We start from the raw sequence: 16,560 nt of genomic DNA on the forward strand, positions 1-16,560 counted from the left end.
TTTTATCTGAAATGTGAGGATAACCTTGTTTGCCTGTAAATACAGTATGTAATTACCATTCTTGAAAGGCCAATAAAATTAGCTTTTGAGTTTCATGCAGTTTTAGACGTGTTTGTCTTTGTTTGATCTTCTTAATTGAATCTGTGTACGACTGCCGCTCGATCTGTTTCAAATCAAAGTAGTTATAACTTAACATTAAAGAATGCACTGAAGATTACTGTTAGAAAGTTAATCTTACGCATTAAATCAAAGAAGCATATCTGAAGTGAGGTATTCATCATCTTCTTTTATTTTAAGTCTAAACTGTCTTCTAATTATGTTTTCTGCCAAAACTTCTTTTGGGCCGAAGGCATAACAACTGTACTAAACAAAGCACTTCTCTCTTTTAAACCATGAGGAGCAAACTCCGTAAGGTCAATATGCAAATAATAACACCACACTAATTCGTAGTTAACCATAAGATAAATTCGCACGAGGATAGTTTGCTTCAAACTAAAGCTCAAAAATTTGAAAACCATAGACACTGTATACCAATATCTCAGTTACGTAGACTGTCAATATATATCCACTTAACCTAGCTATCTAAGTCCATGCATGCTACTATACAAGTCATAGACATTGTATTCTTCCACTTAACCTAGCTATCTAAGTCCATGCTACTATACAAGTCATAGACATTGTATTCTTAATTAACTAATAGAACCCTACGAGTATAACCAGAACGCTGCCAATACCACTCAAATCCCATCAACTCTTCCACTAAGGTAATATCTTTTCCAGAACCAATGATTTCTCCACACCTTGAACATTTCATCAATAGGAATACCTTTTGTCTCGGGCAAAAATAAGTTGATAAAGAGCGTCATGGCGATCACAAAAACCGCAAATACGAAGAACAATCCAAACCTTGCGTGACACAATGCCCAGAGGAAAGCTTGACCGATGATGAAAGTAATCAACATATTCATAGCAACGGTAGCACATTGTAGAGTTGAACGGACTTCAATGGGGAATATTTCACTAGGCACCAAGCATCCAAGAGGGGGCCATGAGAAAGCAAAGCCCGCGACATAGAAGCAAATCAAAAGTAGCAAAATGGTGGAATACCATCCTGAAATTTTTCCAAGTTCATTCCAGCCAAACTTGTATGCAATTACAGATCCGATCACAATCTGCATAATGCAAATGCACAGAATTAGTTAGGAAACACAAACTTCAACCAACTGATGGTGATACACTGATCGAATATCAACTTAATTTACGTTTAGACAGAGAGAATAAATAACCATTAACCAAAAAAGGAGAATAATTATATAGGACAAGGGTAAGAATAGTTACCTCGCAAATGAGCATTACGACTCCACCTATGTTGAATAGAAACTTTCTTCCAAACTTATCAACTGTGAAAATTGCAATGAATGTGGCAGCAACATTGACAGCTCCAGTAATCATAGCAGACATGAGAGAAGTGTTCTTTCCAAGACCAATTGTCCTGAAAAGGACTGGGGCCTAAAACATAATAACATTGATCCCTGTAAATTGTTGGAAGAATGGGATGGCCAAAGCCATCACAAGTTGTGGCTTGTACTTCCTGGAAAAGATTGCTTTCCAGGACTGGTCATTGTCCTTAAACTTTGATTCTACCACCATATCCTTGTATTCGGCATCAACATCGACAGTTCCACGAATGCGTCTAAGAGTTTCTTTGGCCTCATCATTCTTACCACGGTCGATCATGGATCTCGGTGTGTCAGGAACGAAAAAGGATCCAATGATCATAGCACAAGCAGGGAGAACAGCAAGACCCAAGCTCAAACGCCATCCCCAACCTCCTTTAATCGTGTTGGTTTCATAGTTTACTAAATTAGCTAAACAAATCCCAATTGTGATCATCAGTCGGAAGATATTGTTGAGTTTACCGCGGTGTTGGCAAGGAGCCATCTCCGAAAGAAATAGAGGTACCGCCTGTGAATTTGACCAAAGAGTATGATTGTGATTATAACACTTTCACTATGTAAAACAAAAAGTACTAAGAGGAAGCTACAACAAAAAATTGGTTCAGCTTTTGTTCGAACTTATAATAATCATGAATAATTTATGGTGCATCAATAGTGAAAGAGATGGTACTTCAATTATATTACATTTTCTCAATGTATAGTTCAAACCTAAAACTCGGCTTTGCAAGAACTACTGTGACGATAAGCTTGGATTGGTCAAAAGTCAGTTTCTATTGGATGCAATTAAATACAGTCACAGATAGCGCACATCTTGGGTATCACAGCTTGGGTATAGTATATCACATCTTCCTGACCCCACGAAGCACCGTCACAGATAGCGCACCTCACTACCAGGTCTGCAAATACCCAATCAAGCATAAGTAGCAATGAAAAAGAAAAACAGATTAAAAGTTGTTAAGTATAGAGACTTTTGAAGGTAGATCCGGAGTAGAAATTTGAGGGTTAAGATAGTACCGTTTTTAAAAACCTGTTTTTGGACATAACTTAGGGGACCAAATACTGGGCGCATGGGAGTGACATAACTTAAGTAATTCAAATGATCCAGTACTCCTCTTTTTGCCGCTTTTAGTAAAAAAACAATTGGATTGATGAAATAAGCTTATCTTCTCATCTTTATCTTTCAGACCATTTCGGGTAAAACCCTCCACTGTTTACAGTGAGAGTTCTGAAATTGGGGTGCCTCTCTCTTACTCTTGGGTAAAATCCTCACTGCTTTACAGTGTGACTTTTGAAAAGACTGGAATACAAGACTTGCTTCGCAACTTTCTCATCTCTCAAACTCCATTTTTCAGGTAAAATCCTTCACTATTCAACAGTGCGAGTTTTGAAAATTGGGGTGCCTCTTCCTGCTTCTTGGGTAAAATCCTCCACTGATTCACGGTGTGAGTTCTTGAAAGTTTGGAAGTTTAGGCATTGGATATCAATCCTCTCATTTCTCATGTTCCATTCCTCTTTGGGTAAAATCCTACATTGCTCTACAGTGTAAGTTCCAAAAAGGGTTTTCTATCATGGATCTCTATGAGTTTGAGAATCCAAGCAATCACAACAAGGAAACACAGGAACAAGATGAGCAATCAATCATCAATGACAAAAGTGTTGGTGACTCACAAAAAGGTACTACGAAAATCTCTTATGTGGATCTTTGCAAAAAACAACAATTGGGAGACAAACGGTTGAATTTCAAGAACTTCCTACTCCGGAAAAAATGGGAGAGTACCCAGCCATAACAATTCCTGAAAAAGCCTACGAAAAAGGATTGCTTTATTGCAAACACTGTTTGGTGGGAAGAATTGATTTACAAAAAGTATCATTGGATAAGGTTCGGGCAATTGCATCACAAATTTGGAAACCAACAAGTGAATGGCTCATTACTCCTATTGGCAAAGGTTTTCTTTTCCTAAGATTTTCGAATGCAGAGGATCTTATAACAGGGTTTGGGCTAAAGGGTCATGGGACTTTGATAAAATTCCTATGAGAATCAGCCAATGGACTCCAAATTTCAATCCTGACAGCCAACGTCAACCTCATGGATTGGTGTGGATTAGATTACCTGGCCTTGGTAAAAAATATTGGGAACCAGAATCTCTGATGTCCATTGCTCGTGGAGTGGGGTACCCTATGCATATTGACGAGAAAACACTCAATAGAGAGTATGGATACTATGCAAATATTTTGGTGGATGTGGACCTTTATGAACCGATACCATATCAAATTTATGTCAGGGCAAAGAATATCTCCTTCTGGCAAACAGTGGAGGTGGGTAAACTTCCAAAAATGTGCACGCATTGTAAAATTATGGGGCATTTGGTTACGAAATGCAGAAAACTCAAGAGCGATATGCAGACCAACAAGGCTAAGAATAATAAAGATAAGGAGGTAGTAGTGGATGCAACCCCTCCTTTGGATGACTTGGGGGAAAAAAAATTTAGACAACAGGGAAGAAAAGGAACACAGGAGAAACAAGTAAACAAGGGGAAACCATTTGGAGAGCAAAAAACACAGACAAATCTAAAGATGTCCGAGTCCATAATCGATTTGAAGGACTGGAAGTGGATGAGATCCACAATATTGAGGGCTAGGACCATCAAGTAGTTGGTTAGGATGATATTTAGGAAGTTATTACTGGGGAAGAGAATCATACTCAAAATCTAGGTTTGGAAACAGACTCAGATAAGCAAAATGATGCACTAGTCCATGACACTGCCCAGGCCTCTCTGAATATAGGAATAGAAAGAAATGAGTATGACAAGATTATTAAGGTAGAGGTGGGAATGCAAAAGGATCAAACAAACGGGATGGATTCACCAACAAATTCAAGAGAGGAGACTTTATTCATCTCTCGCATTGGGGACGGCTCAATATCTCAGATCCATACCACTCCAGTTGGAATAATTATTGCGGACTCTGAAGCAGAACAAGTACTTCATCTCTTAGTTAAAAAGAAGCAGGTTCGAGACTTGGAGGATAAACCTCTAGATGACACTTCTCCTCAGTCCTCGAGCTGGGCAGATGAGGCTGAAAAAGAAACTGGCGATCAAGTCATTTATAAAAAAAAAAGGCAATTCCAAACCACAGTGGCAGTTGCAGAAAATAGATTTACCCTCCACCAAATCCAGATCCCGATCTAGGACTGGAAGTAGGGCAAAATAAGGTGACTTTCACCATTTACATCAATAAACTCCCTCTGTTCACAATGAGGTGCATATTTTGGAATATAAGAGGTATAACAAATGACAAATCTCATAATAGGTTATCCAAACTTATCAATAAATGGGATCCAAATATTGTGGGTATAGCAGAACCGAAGATACATCCCAATGATATTCCCATCAATTTTCTTCATTCACTAGGAATGAGCAATGCCTTTTACTCAAATCCTAGACCTGATCCAAATTGAGTTTCCAATCTCTGGCTCATATGGAAAGCTTCGATGCCCACTCCTACTTTGGTTTATTTTTCAAACCAACATATTACAGTGGAGGTTGAAAATGTTCTCATTACCATAGTTCACGCTCACTGTACCTCTGTTCAAAGAAGGCAACTCTGGCTAGAATTATCCAACATCAATCCACTTAATCTGTCGTGGCTGATTATGGGGAACTTTAATGCCTACTTGAGCATCTCTGAAAAGAAAGAAGGAAATAATCCGACTTCATCCTCCATGAATGACTTCAAAAACTTCATAAGTAACAATCAGTTGATGGAAGTTCCAAGCAGTGGGTATCAGCTCACTTGGTGGAATAAGCAAGTAGGGAGGTTCAAAATACTGGGCAAGATCGATAGAATGTTATGTAATGCATGCTGGGGGTCCAATTTTCCTAGTTGGAAATACCAAGTGTATGGCAGAATTTGTTCTGATCATTCTCCGCTACTGGGGGGAAATCTTACCATTCCGCAACCCAAGAACAGGCCCTTTAAATTCTTCAATATGTGGTGTACTCACCCTACCTTCAGAGATACTGTTCCTGACAGCTGGCAGATACCACTTCTGGGAAATTCCATCTTTATTCTTATGCAGAAACTGAAAAGGTTGAAGGGTGTATTGAAGAAGTGGAATAAAGACACTTTTGGCAATATCAAAGTCAAAGTGGAGGATGAAACTAAGAAATTGGAACATATGCAAGAACAATTTAAGAAGGGAAATGTGACAAAGGAATTCATTGTACAAATGGTAGATCAAGAAAACCAAGTGGAGCTTCTGTTACAGCAAGAGCAAATGTTCTGGAAGCAAAAATCAAGAACAAAATGGGACAATGACAATGACAGGAGTACAAAATTCTTTCATGCTATGGCAAATAGAAACAGAAGCAAGTCACTGATTACAGAAATGAAGAATGATGAGGGCATCACTCTAGATACTCAAGATGAAATTGGGAAGCATATAGTCAAACACTATTTTGACAAATTCAGGAAGGTGGATCATAACATAGACTGGGAACTCATTCATAATATGCCTCAAGAGATGCAATCGGAGGATAATGAATTTCTCGCCACTATTCCTTCTGCAGAGGAAGTGAAAGCGGCAGTATTTCATCTGAACCCAAACAGCTCTCCGGGACCTGATGGATTCTCTGGGTATTTCTTTCATCACTATTGGGACATTATAGGGCATGATCTAGTACGAGCTATCAGATATTTCTTTATCAAATCTAGATTGCCCCTTGGATTTAATGCCAACTTCATTGTTCTTATTCAAAAAGAGAAAAATGCCATTCATCTGGGGAAATTTTGCCTTATATGCCTCTCAAACTTCATTTTTAAGGTCATCACCAAGATTCTTGCTACAAGGCTGAGTCCTATAGCAGAAAAAATTATCAGCAAGGAACAATATGACTTCATTCCCAATAGAAATTCCCAACAAGCCATTGGACTAGCTTCGGAGCTAGGGAACGGACTACAAACACCCAGGTATGGTGGAAGTATGGCTATCAAACTAGACATCTCTCAAGCCTTTGACACTATAGACTGGAACTTCCTTTGGGTAGTGTTGCAACATGTGGGATTCAAGGAAAGTTCAATCAAATGGTTACACGCAATCTTTCAGAGTAATACAATGTCAATCATGCTTAATGGAGGTCCTCATGGATATTTTTCAGCAGAGAGAGGACTAAAGCAAGGCGATCCCCTATCCCCTATGTTATTTGCTCTGGCAGAAGACTGTCTAAGTAGAAGCATCAGCAGATTGGTTCTTGATAAGAAAATTCAACACATGGTAATAAACTCCAAGTATTGCAATCCTTCCCATTTAATGTTTGCGGATGATATCTTCCTTTTCTGCAATGCTAACATGTGGTGCATTAAGCAGCTTGTCAAACTTCTCCATAGAGATCGACCAGGACACCTCTGGACAACTCATAAATAAAGAGAAGTATAAGATTTTTCTTAGTCCAATGAATAACAGGCGAAAGCTTTTGATTCAGGAGGCTATGGGAATAAAATAGGGCATGCTACCAGATAAATAACTCGGGGTTCCATTAATTATGGGCAGAGTGACTAAAGTTGTGTTAGCACCATTAGTTGACAAGATCAGAAACAGAGCTACTGGGTGGGCTGGCAAAATGCTATCTTTCCAAGGTAGAGTAGTATTGGCACGACATGTTCTTAATAGTATACCAGTCCACAATATGGCAATCTACAAATGGCCAACCTCCGTGATAAAAGAATGCGAGACCATTATTAGGAATTTTATCTGGAGTGACAATCCTGCGGATAGGAAATCTTTTACGGTGTCTTGGGAAAAATCATGTAAACCTCTGGAGGAAGGAGGACTGGGTTTGAGGAGACTTAAAGACATCAATCTCTCAATGCTCATGAAACAAGCATGGTGTGTGCTAACTGAGGAAAGTGATTGGGCTACCTTTATGAGAGGAAAATACACAAACAGGTCAGGCACATGGACCGATTATAAGACTTTGACAGTTTGGAAGGGAATAAGATGGGCTCTTAAAGAAATGACTAACCTACATGGATGGGTGGTGGGAAATGGTTCATCAATAAATGTTTGGAGAGAGAATTGGCTTCCCTACAAACTGATTTGCAAATTTTTCCAGGAGGAGAGTAGAGACATCAGGAAATTCTAAGGCCGACTTAATGAGTTCATCCAAGGTAATCAGTGGGACTTTTCCAGAAACATTACACAAGTGCTTCAACTAATTGGTATTGATCTCACTTTGCTGCAGCAACCTGATACTTCAAAGGAGGATGAGCGAATTTGGTTATCAGACGGCAAAGGGAAATTCTCAGTTGCAGCAGCGCATGAGGATATCAAGAAAAAAACACCTAAGCATAAGGGCTGCCAATTCATTTGGAGCTCGAAAATTCTTCCCAAGACACAGGGCATAGCATGGAAAATACTCTGGGGGGCTTCTAGAACTGATGATATGTTGAAAAAAAGGAATACATAGCTGGCCTCTCGATGTTGTATATGTAGGCAGGAAGAAGAGAGTCTCGATCATATCCTCTATCACTATGAGTTGGTCAAGAGAGTCTGGAATCGTGCTAGACATATTTTTAGCATCCAATCAAATATCAAATCCTTCAATGACATAATGCAACAAGGGAAACACCACAGCTCTTTGATTTTAGACATGTGGAAAGCCTGCTCAATGACAAGTCTAGTAAGGTTATGGAAGAATAGGAATAAGGTTCTCTATGATCAGAAGACATCCAGTTTCTCTGACATTTGTTTTCTGACTAGAAGAGCCATCATTAGAGCGTACCATAAATCACCAGGTACCATGAACAACTCGATGACAAATATGAAAATCCTTCACATATTTAATCTCCATCACAAACTCAGAAGTGCCCCTAAAATTTTGGAATGATATTGGCTTCTTCCACCTTCGGGCATTATAAAAATTAATGTTAATGGAAGCTCACGGGGAAACCCAGGCATGGCAGGTTGGGGAGTGATTCTCCGGGATCACATGGGGCATTTTTTGGGTGCCGCAGTAGAAGGACTTTGAGTAACAACAAACTATATGGCATAAACCTTTGCTATTATAGAAGGAATTCAGCAAGCACTGGATCGAGACTGGAGATATATCTTGGTGGAATCAGACTCATCCTCGGTGGTTCAAGCTTTTCAGAAGGATAAAGTGCATTGGAGAGTAAGATCAAAATGGAAGAAACTAAGAGAGAAAGCGTCATGGATCAATATATCAGTTACATGGAGAAAAACAAATTCAGGAGCGGGCAGCTATGCGAGACATGGTGCTGCTTTATAAAATGGAGAAAGTAAATGGTGGGACAATAAACCTCCATTTGTGAGGAACTTGGAAAGCCATTTTACTACTTACTTCCAATTCATAAGCTAAATTTTGGATGTAATAGGTGGGTTCACAAATGTTGAAACCCATACTAAACAGATCTTACACTTCATATTCTTCTTTCTTATAACCTTTTAAATTTTTTGAATCAATTACCTTTTAGCAAAAAAAACAGTAATGAATTTTTCATTACTTATAAAGCAAATTATCTCAATTGTTGTATTAGTGATTAAATAAATAACATACCTCCTTGATATTGTCCTTGTTATGGGTTCGGAATTCTTGTGTTTCTCTGAGTCTTCAAGTTCAACATAACAATTATTTGTTGGCCGGCCTCCATCCCGTACTTTTGAGCAATACGTGCCATTGTCGAGTGTGTTCACTAACAGAAACCAGGACCTTTCCAGCCATGTGTCCACATTTCTTTGTTATAGAAGATTGATATTCAATATGGACTCCAGCAGCTCCCCTTTCTATGAAAAGCTTGTAGAGCTTAACCGTTGCTCAATGTGACATTTCATCAAACAACTATGGTGGTGAAAGCCAAACAACTGACAACCAATTAAGGCTCAACAGATCCAATTCCAAATTCGTTACCCAATTACGAAATTCATTACAGAGTTGCTGAAAGACAAATGTTAGAAACACTGAAGGAGATGACTTCGTAATTTAAAAATAAGTTCAAGTTTAATACGCATGGGACTAAATCTGTGTTTGCAAGGCAAGGCTCGGTTTTTTTTTTTTTTTTTTTTTTTTTTTTTGTGTAGAAGATACAGCGAGAGGGATGAAGAAGAATGCGAAAGAAACTTTTACTAAAAAATGGTACCAAATAGATGTGTCGTTATTTTGTTTTTTGTTTTTTTTTATTCTTTTGCCCCCTGCCCTTATTGCAAATACCCCAAATTATTTGGGAGATATTATTAGATTTAGATAGTTATTGGGGTATGACAAAAACTTATGTTAGTTATTGGGTACAGGAGTGTTTTTATGGGTATGTCCAAGATCTTCACCCTATAAAAATACAACTAAGTTTCAAAAGCGTTTCCATATATGAATGCCGCGAATGAAAAACTGTCGAGGTGGGCAAATCAGTCAGATTTCGCATTCCACCTAACTTTCGCATGCCGAAATATGAAATCATTTTGCACATGTTTTGCACGCAATCACTAAAATATTTCTTCAACGATGTATTTCCCCCATTTTTTCTGTTTGTTTCATTCTTTCTGCTTCCACCCACCGCCACCTTAAACCTCTAAATCCCCAAGTCTAGTTTGAGAGAGAAAATGGGATTGGAGCGTTAAATTACATTGTGGAGTACAAAGTGAGGTTAATTTAAGGTGTTTTTGGGTGTCTTGTTAAATTTTATAGGTTTTGAGGTGGTGGTACAATGGTACGGTGGTTAGGAAGAAGATCAAGAAGATGAAGGTGCTAATTAATATGTGTCATTGATTTAGTCAAATATTAATGGTCCCTATGATGTCACATGTAATTAAATTTTGGTTTTTTTGTCCACGTTGGCAGAAAATATATGGGCGCGACTACAACACATGGTCCTGTACACAAAAAAAGTTACGAAGTCATCTCTAATTGGCTGATTGCAATGATGTGGCGAGAAATAAAAAAAATATGCTCTCTCTCCTCTTTTATACCTTTCTCCGTCTCTTCGTAAAAAAAAAAAAAAAAAAAAAAAAACCCCCTTTCTTCTCGTCAAAAAAACCCCACACCATATTATTCACTCTAAATTGGTGAAGAAATTAAACAATAAAATAGCAATTACCAAGGATGAATATATCGTGCAACTTGAGTATAAACTATAAACTAACCGTTGATAAATGAATCTACAACAAAAGAATGATAAGGTTGTGCCCTATTATGAATAATGAGACATCAACTCAAATTACAATTCATTTCATTAACTTCTCTGTTATTACACTTTCTCTTTATATACCAGAGACTTGTAAGTTGTTACAATAGAATCTGTTAGAGCACAACTGAAAATTGTTAGAACTAATAACTGAATTAGTTAGAAGTTAGTTATGCTGACGTTGAATTAGTTAGAAGTTAGTTATGCTGACGTGAACTGCTGATGTGGATTATCTCTGATATACCCCCTTAAGCTAATGTTTGGTAAAACACATAGCTTGTGCTGAAGTAGAGAAAATCTGACTAAAGAAAGCCCCTTTGTAAAAATGTCAGCAGTTTGATCCTGTGTGTGAATGTAATGCAGTTGTATAGCATTTGAAGTGACTAGTTCTCTGACATAGTGAAAATCTACCTCAATGTGCTTTGTACGTGCATGAAAGACTGGATTCTTGGACAGTGAGATTGCACTTACATTATCACATAATAGAAGTGGTGGTTGCTTGAGAAAAACATGTAAATCCTTCAAAAGTATTGAGAGCCAATAGAGTTCAGTTGATGTGTAGGCAAGAGATCTATATTCTGCTTCTGTAGAAGATCTAGAGATTGTTGGTTGCTTCTTAGAACTCCAACTGATAGGACTATTTCCAAAGTAAATACAAAAGCCACTTGTAGATCTCCTTGTGTCTGGACAACCAGCCCAGTCTGAGTCAGAATAAGCTGTTATCATTGAGAAGCCTTTTGTGAGTTTTAGGCCATGAGTAATAGTACCCTTCAGAAACCTCAGTATTCTTTTCACTGCCAACATGTGCGATGTTCTTGGGGCATGCATAAATTGACAGACTTGATTTACTACATAAGCTAAATCAGGTCTTGTTTATAAAAGATATTGTAGGGCACCCACTATTGTTCTAAAAACTGTAGGATCAGGCAATATGTTACCAGAGAAGTTATTTAGCTTTTCTGTTGGGGAACATGGTGTAGAACATGGCTTTGCATTTTCCATAAAGGCTTTCTTAAGTACCTCCAAAGCATATTTACTCTGACACATAAACATTTCATCACTTGTTCTATGTATTTGCATTCCTAGAAAGTAATGAATCTCCCCAAGATCCTTCATTGCAAAATGTTGACTTCAGAGTCCAAGCAGAGTGTGACAATATGCAGCAGAATTTCCTGTGAGTAATATATCATCCACATAAATCAAAATGAAGGTGATTGTATCATCTACCTTTCTCACAAATAAGGATGTGTCTGCTTTTGCCGGTTCAAAACCATATTCCAGTAAAGCTCCCATGAGTTTTTCATACCAAGCACGAGGTGCTTGTTTCATACCATATAAGGATTTCTGCAGTTTGCATACATGTGTAGGCTTTTGAGGATCAATAAATCCATGGGGCTGAGTTATGTAAATAGTTTCTTTTAGATCACCATGCAAGAATGCATTTGACACATCAAGTTGTTTCACAGACCAGTTGTAATGTACTGCAAGAGTTAGAATGAGCCTTATGGTGGTTGATTTTGCAACAAGACTGAAAGTTTCATTGAAGTCAAGGCCAGCTTGCTGAAGATATCCTTTAGCTACTAGTCGAGCCTTGTGCTTATCTATTGAACCATCTGCTTTCTCTTTCAATCTAAACACCCATTTATTATCCACAAGATTCATAGAAGGATCAAAAGGTACTAGTATCCATGTCTTATTTTGAATGAGAGCATTATATTCTGATGCCATTGCTGATCTCCAATTGGAATCCTTCATGGCTTGAGTGTGACATGCCGAAACTTGAATGTGAGCATTGGCTTCTGAAATGAGAGCAGTAATAGGATGCTTGGTGGCTGAATAAACTTTCTTTTTAAAGATTCCTTGTTTTGCTCTAGTAGTCATGGAATGACTTGGTGGTTGAGGTTTTCTGAGAGTTCTGACAGTAGGTTGAACATGTACAGGAACATGAGAAGAAGAGACATTTGTGTCAACTGCAGTTGTGATAGCAACTGGAGAGCTAGTTGAAACATTTACAGGTTCAGTTTGAAGGTCATTGGCAGAAAGTTCAAAATTGTGAAAAGCATTTAATTGACTTGAGTTTGGAGTAACTGCTGGTGAGTATAAGGATGGAACAAGAAGTTTTGTAGTTGATGGAATTGAAGGAATAGAGGTTGGAGTATTAGTTTAAATGGAAAAGAATGCTCATTGAACAAAACATGCCTAGACACATAAATTCTATTTGTAATAGGATCCAAACACTGGTAACCTTTGTGATCAAGACTGTAACCAAGGAAGACGCATTCTTTGCTTCTAACTTGAAGTTTATTTGTGTTGTAAGGTTTCAACCAAGGAAAACATAAGCAACCATATACTTTAAAAAATAAATAATTTGGAGACTGTCGAAAGAGAATCTGAAGTGGAGACTTGTAGTTTAGAAACTTTGTAGGTGTTCTGTTTATTAGATAAACACAGGTTTGAAAGATGTTGACCCAAAATCGAGGAGGTACATTACTTTGGGCAATAAGTGTCCTAGCCATTTTTGTAATATGCCTATGCTTCCGCTCGGCCATGCCATTCTGTTCAGGTGTATGTGGACAAGAATATTGAGTAGAAATGCCTTGTGACTGAAGGAAGCATTTGAGTCTGTTACTAATGTATTCACCCCCTCCATCAGATCTAAGGATTTTGATTTTGTTATTGAGAAGGTTTTCTACATTTGTTTTAAAAGATTGAAAAATTGTTAAAAAATCAGATTTATGAAACAGGGGAAAAATCCATGTGAATCTAGATCAATCATCAATAAATGAAACATAATACAAAAAACCATTTGTTGAGGGAATTGAAGATGGACCCCAAAGGTCAGAATGTATTAACTCCAAAGGCTTTGAGCTTACAGATTGTGATAAAGCAAAAGGAAGCTTGGTCATTTTACCAAGTTTACAAGCAGTACAGAAACTGAATTTATTACAAGTGTCAGATGACAACTGAAAATCAGAAATGATTTTATTCAAAACAAAAAAAAGATGGATGTCTAGTTCTTTGATGCCAGACAGATGCAGTGGCTTTGGCTCCAAGAAATGCAATAGAAATTCCATTGTGAGACTGAGATGAGTTTGAATGAGGTGAAAAAGAGCTTGAGCTAAGCTTGAATGTCAGAGGATAGAGTCCATTCTTATGGTTCCCTTGGAAAATAATCTTGCCCGAATTGTTGTCCTTGACATAAAAAGAGGATGATGTGAATGTGATGGAACAATCATTATCTTTAGTGAATTTGTGGACAGATAACAAGTTTTGTGCAATAGTAGGTACATGTAGAATGTGTTTGAGACTAAATGTTGAATATGGTGTATTAAATATAGAGTTACCAATATGAGAGATTGATAGACCTTTACCATCTCCCATAATGACCTTGTCATTTCCAGCATACTCATTTGATATAGAGAGATTACTCAACTCAGGAGTTAGATGATGTGTTGCTCCAGTGTCAGCTATCCAATATGACTCATTTGCAGGAGTAGAATTGTTTTATGAGATGTAAGCATTATAGTTATGATAATAAGGATTAGAAGAAGAGTTACCATCATAGCTTTGAGAGGACTGTGAATTAGAGCTTTGAGACTTTGAAGAATATTGTGCAGCCATTGCTTGAAGTCTGGAAGGTGGAATTTACCCTTGGAAAGAATAATTCATGCGATTGTAGCAATCTATTGCAACATGTCCAGTCTTGCCACAGATTTGACATACATGCCTTGAGCTCTTAGTTCCATTTTGTTGCCATAGTGAAGGAACTTACTCTTTGGTTTGAACATTGGAACTAGAATTAGATCCAGAACCTTGCATAGGGTAGAATTCTCTACCAAAATTTGATCCTCTCCCTTGATTAGAGTTCCTTCCTCTTCCTCTGTGATAATAACCTCTTCCATGACTAGTATTGTAGTTTGAACTAGTGTAGTCCATAGCAAATGCTTGTGGAGCAGTTTCAAGTATCGCACCTTGTCTATCACTGACATTGATCTCTTCACTTAACAAAAGACCATGTAATTCATCAAATGAGACTTCTTCAGTTCTCAAACGTATTGAAGTACAAAATGAATCATACTCATGAGTTAGTCCACGAAGAACTTGATCAACCAAATCACCATCAGAAATAACAATTCCAGCTGCCATCAAGTTGTCTGAAATTTGTTTAATTTTCTGTAGATAATCAGACATAGTAGATGCTCCTTCCTTTATGGCTTGTAACTTGTTCTTCAGTTGAGAAATGTGAGAACGAGAACAAGCTGAGAATCTTCTTTCAAGAATTAACCAGAGTTCACGAGCAGTAGATGAACCGATAACATATGGTAAAAGACTTTCAGATATTGTGGCATTTAACCATATAAGTAGTGTTTGATCACTCTTTTGCCAAGAAAGATACACGGGGTTTATAGATGTAATCACATTTCCAGAATCATTAGTTAGAAACATAGATAGACAAACATTTGATCCATCAACAAAACCAAGTAGAGCATTACTTCGTAGAATTGGAAGAAATAATGATTTCCATAGAAGAAAGTTATCTTTGTTTAGTTTGATAGGAATGAAATGAGTAATATTGATCGATGTCATTGAATGATTGTTTGAAGGTTCCATTAATGGAGATTGATGAAAAAGAACAAGTATTGAAGAAGAAATTGAAGATTTAGTTGCAGAAAGAGAAACTTAACTGAGTCTAATCAGTGAAATTGATTAGTATTTGAAGTAGTGAAGAGAAGAATCACTGTTAACTGAAGCTTTGATGAGCATCAATGGTGGATCGCATAATCGCCATTAAAGCTTGGCTCCGATACCATAATGAGACATCAACTCAAATTACAATTCATTTCATTAACTTCTCTGTTATTACACTTGCTCTTTATATACCAGAGACTTGTAAGTTGTTACAACAGAATCTGTTAGAGCACAACTGAAAACTGTTAGTACTAATAACTGAATTAGTTAGAAGTTAGTTATGCTGATGTGGATTATCTCTGATAATGAATCCAGCCTCATCACTGCTAATGCTGCACAACGTCTTCCAGTATCCCACTCTTTCCATGCCATGCAGCAGACTCCCTTCCTCGCCAACAATCCTACCAACTTCCTCTCGCCCCATGTCTATCTTCCCAAGGACTGTAAGCATTCACCAAAGATCTCGGATGGCACGTGTGGTGGAATGCAATTAACACGTATGCCTTGAGCTCCTAATTCACAAGATGTACTCCTCTCCAATCAGAGGATTGCCTCCTTAGAAAAAGTATAAGCATGTGATCTTGGAACACCCATGATTAGCTGCCTGCCGAGCTAGAACTCTTAGAAATTATACACGCTCCCTTGGCGTTGATCATTGTTTGTGTTGCATGCTTGATACCATGTACCATACCGCTAACATTAACTGCTAGTAAGTCCTTCAGTTTTAATTTCCACGTCAAGGTTAATGATATTTCCATTGTGCCCTGCAATGCCGGCATTGTTGAATATAATATCTAAGTGACCTTTCCACAATGTTGACGGCAGACTCCATATCGGATTCTTGTGTCACGTCACAATGTATGTAGCGTTGGCAAGTATAGAACCAAGTTTGTCAAGAATATCAGCTATTTTGACATGAGTCGCGATTCTCGCAAGAAACAACTTGGTCATTGCACCCCAAATCCTCTTGTTCCACCAAGTAATAATAGCAACTTTGCCTTCAACCCGCAATTTGTCTTCGTTTGTAAAACTTCTATGCTTAATTAGACTTCTTGTAAAATCTATGCTCTACTCAGAAGAAATTCTTCACCAATTTCTTGAAATTTGAATAACATGGTGTGGGGGTTTTTTTTATGAGGACTGAAGAGAAAGGGTTTTTTTGGGTTTTGTTGAAGAGACGGAGAAAGATATAAAAGAGGAGAAAGAAATGTGAGGAGGGAGC

The 16,560-nt window shown here is 37.8% G+C and overlaps 1 protein-coding gene and 1 pseudogene across 2 annotated transcripts; both read right to left on the reverse strand.

Annotated features, from left to right (window-relative positions):
* Positions 1 to 542: 542 nt before the first annotated feature.
* On the reverse strand, positions 543 to 3,613 carry LOC147518508 (sugar transport protein 1-like; annotated as a pseudogene). Its single transcript, XR_015213115.1, has 4 exons — positions 3,568 to 3,613; positions 2,280 to 2,353; positions 1,339 to 2,004; positions 543 to 1,172 (listed from the first exon to the last, which is right to left on the reverse strand). The product of XR_015213115.1 is annotated as a sugar transport protein 1-like (transcript).
* An 8,167-nt stretch (positions 3,614 to 11,780) lies between these two features.
* On the reverse strand, positions 11,781 to 14,270 carry LOC147518509 (uncharacterized). Its single transcript, XM_086593939.1, has 4 exons — positions 14,207 to 14,270; positions 13,680 to 14,116; positions 13,453 to 13,612; positions 11,781 to 12,736 (listed from the first exon to the last, which is right to left on the reverse strand). Exons 1-4 carry the CDS (start codon positions 14,268 to 14,270, stop codon positions 11,781 to 11,783), a joined length of 1,617 nt encoding a protein of 538 aa, XP_086450065.1.
* Positions 14,271 to 16,560: the final 2,290 nt, after the last annotated feature.

Source organism: Coptis chinensis, chromosome 2 (assembly GCF_015680905.1).
Source record: "Coptis chinensis isolate HL-2020 chromosome 2, ASM1568090v1, whole genome shotgun sequence".
Taxonomy (NCBI): domain Eukaryota; kingdom Viridiplantae; phylum Streptophyta; class Magnoliopsida; order Ranunculales; family Ranunculaceae; genus Coptis; species Coptis chinensis.

Excerpts from the sequence above, each read along its gene's own strand:
- LOC147518509 (XM_086593939.1), bottom strand. The coding sequence starts at position 14,270 with ATGGCTGCACAATATTCTTCAAAGTCTCAAAGCTCTAATTCACAGTCC. Across the intron at positions 14,117-14,206 it reads GTCCTCTCAAAGCTATGATG|CTGACACTGGAGCAACACAT; the intron begins GTAACTCTTCTT and ends CATATTGGATAG. Across the intron at positions 12,737-13,452 it reads TTCAATTCCCTCAACAAATG|TTACTCCAAACTCAAGTCAA; the intron begins GTTTTTTGTATT and ends ACTCACCAGCAG.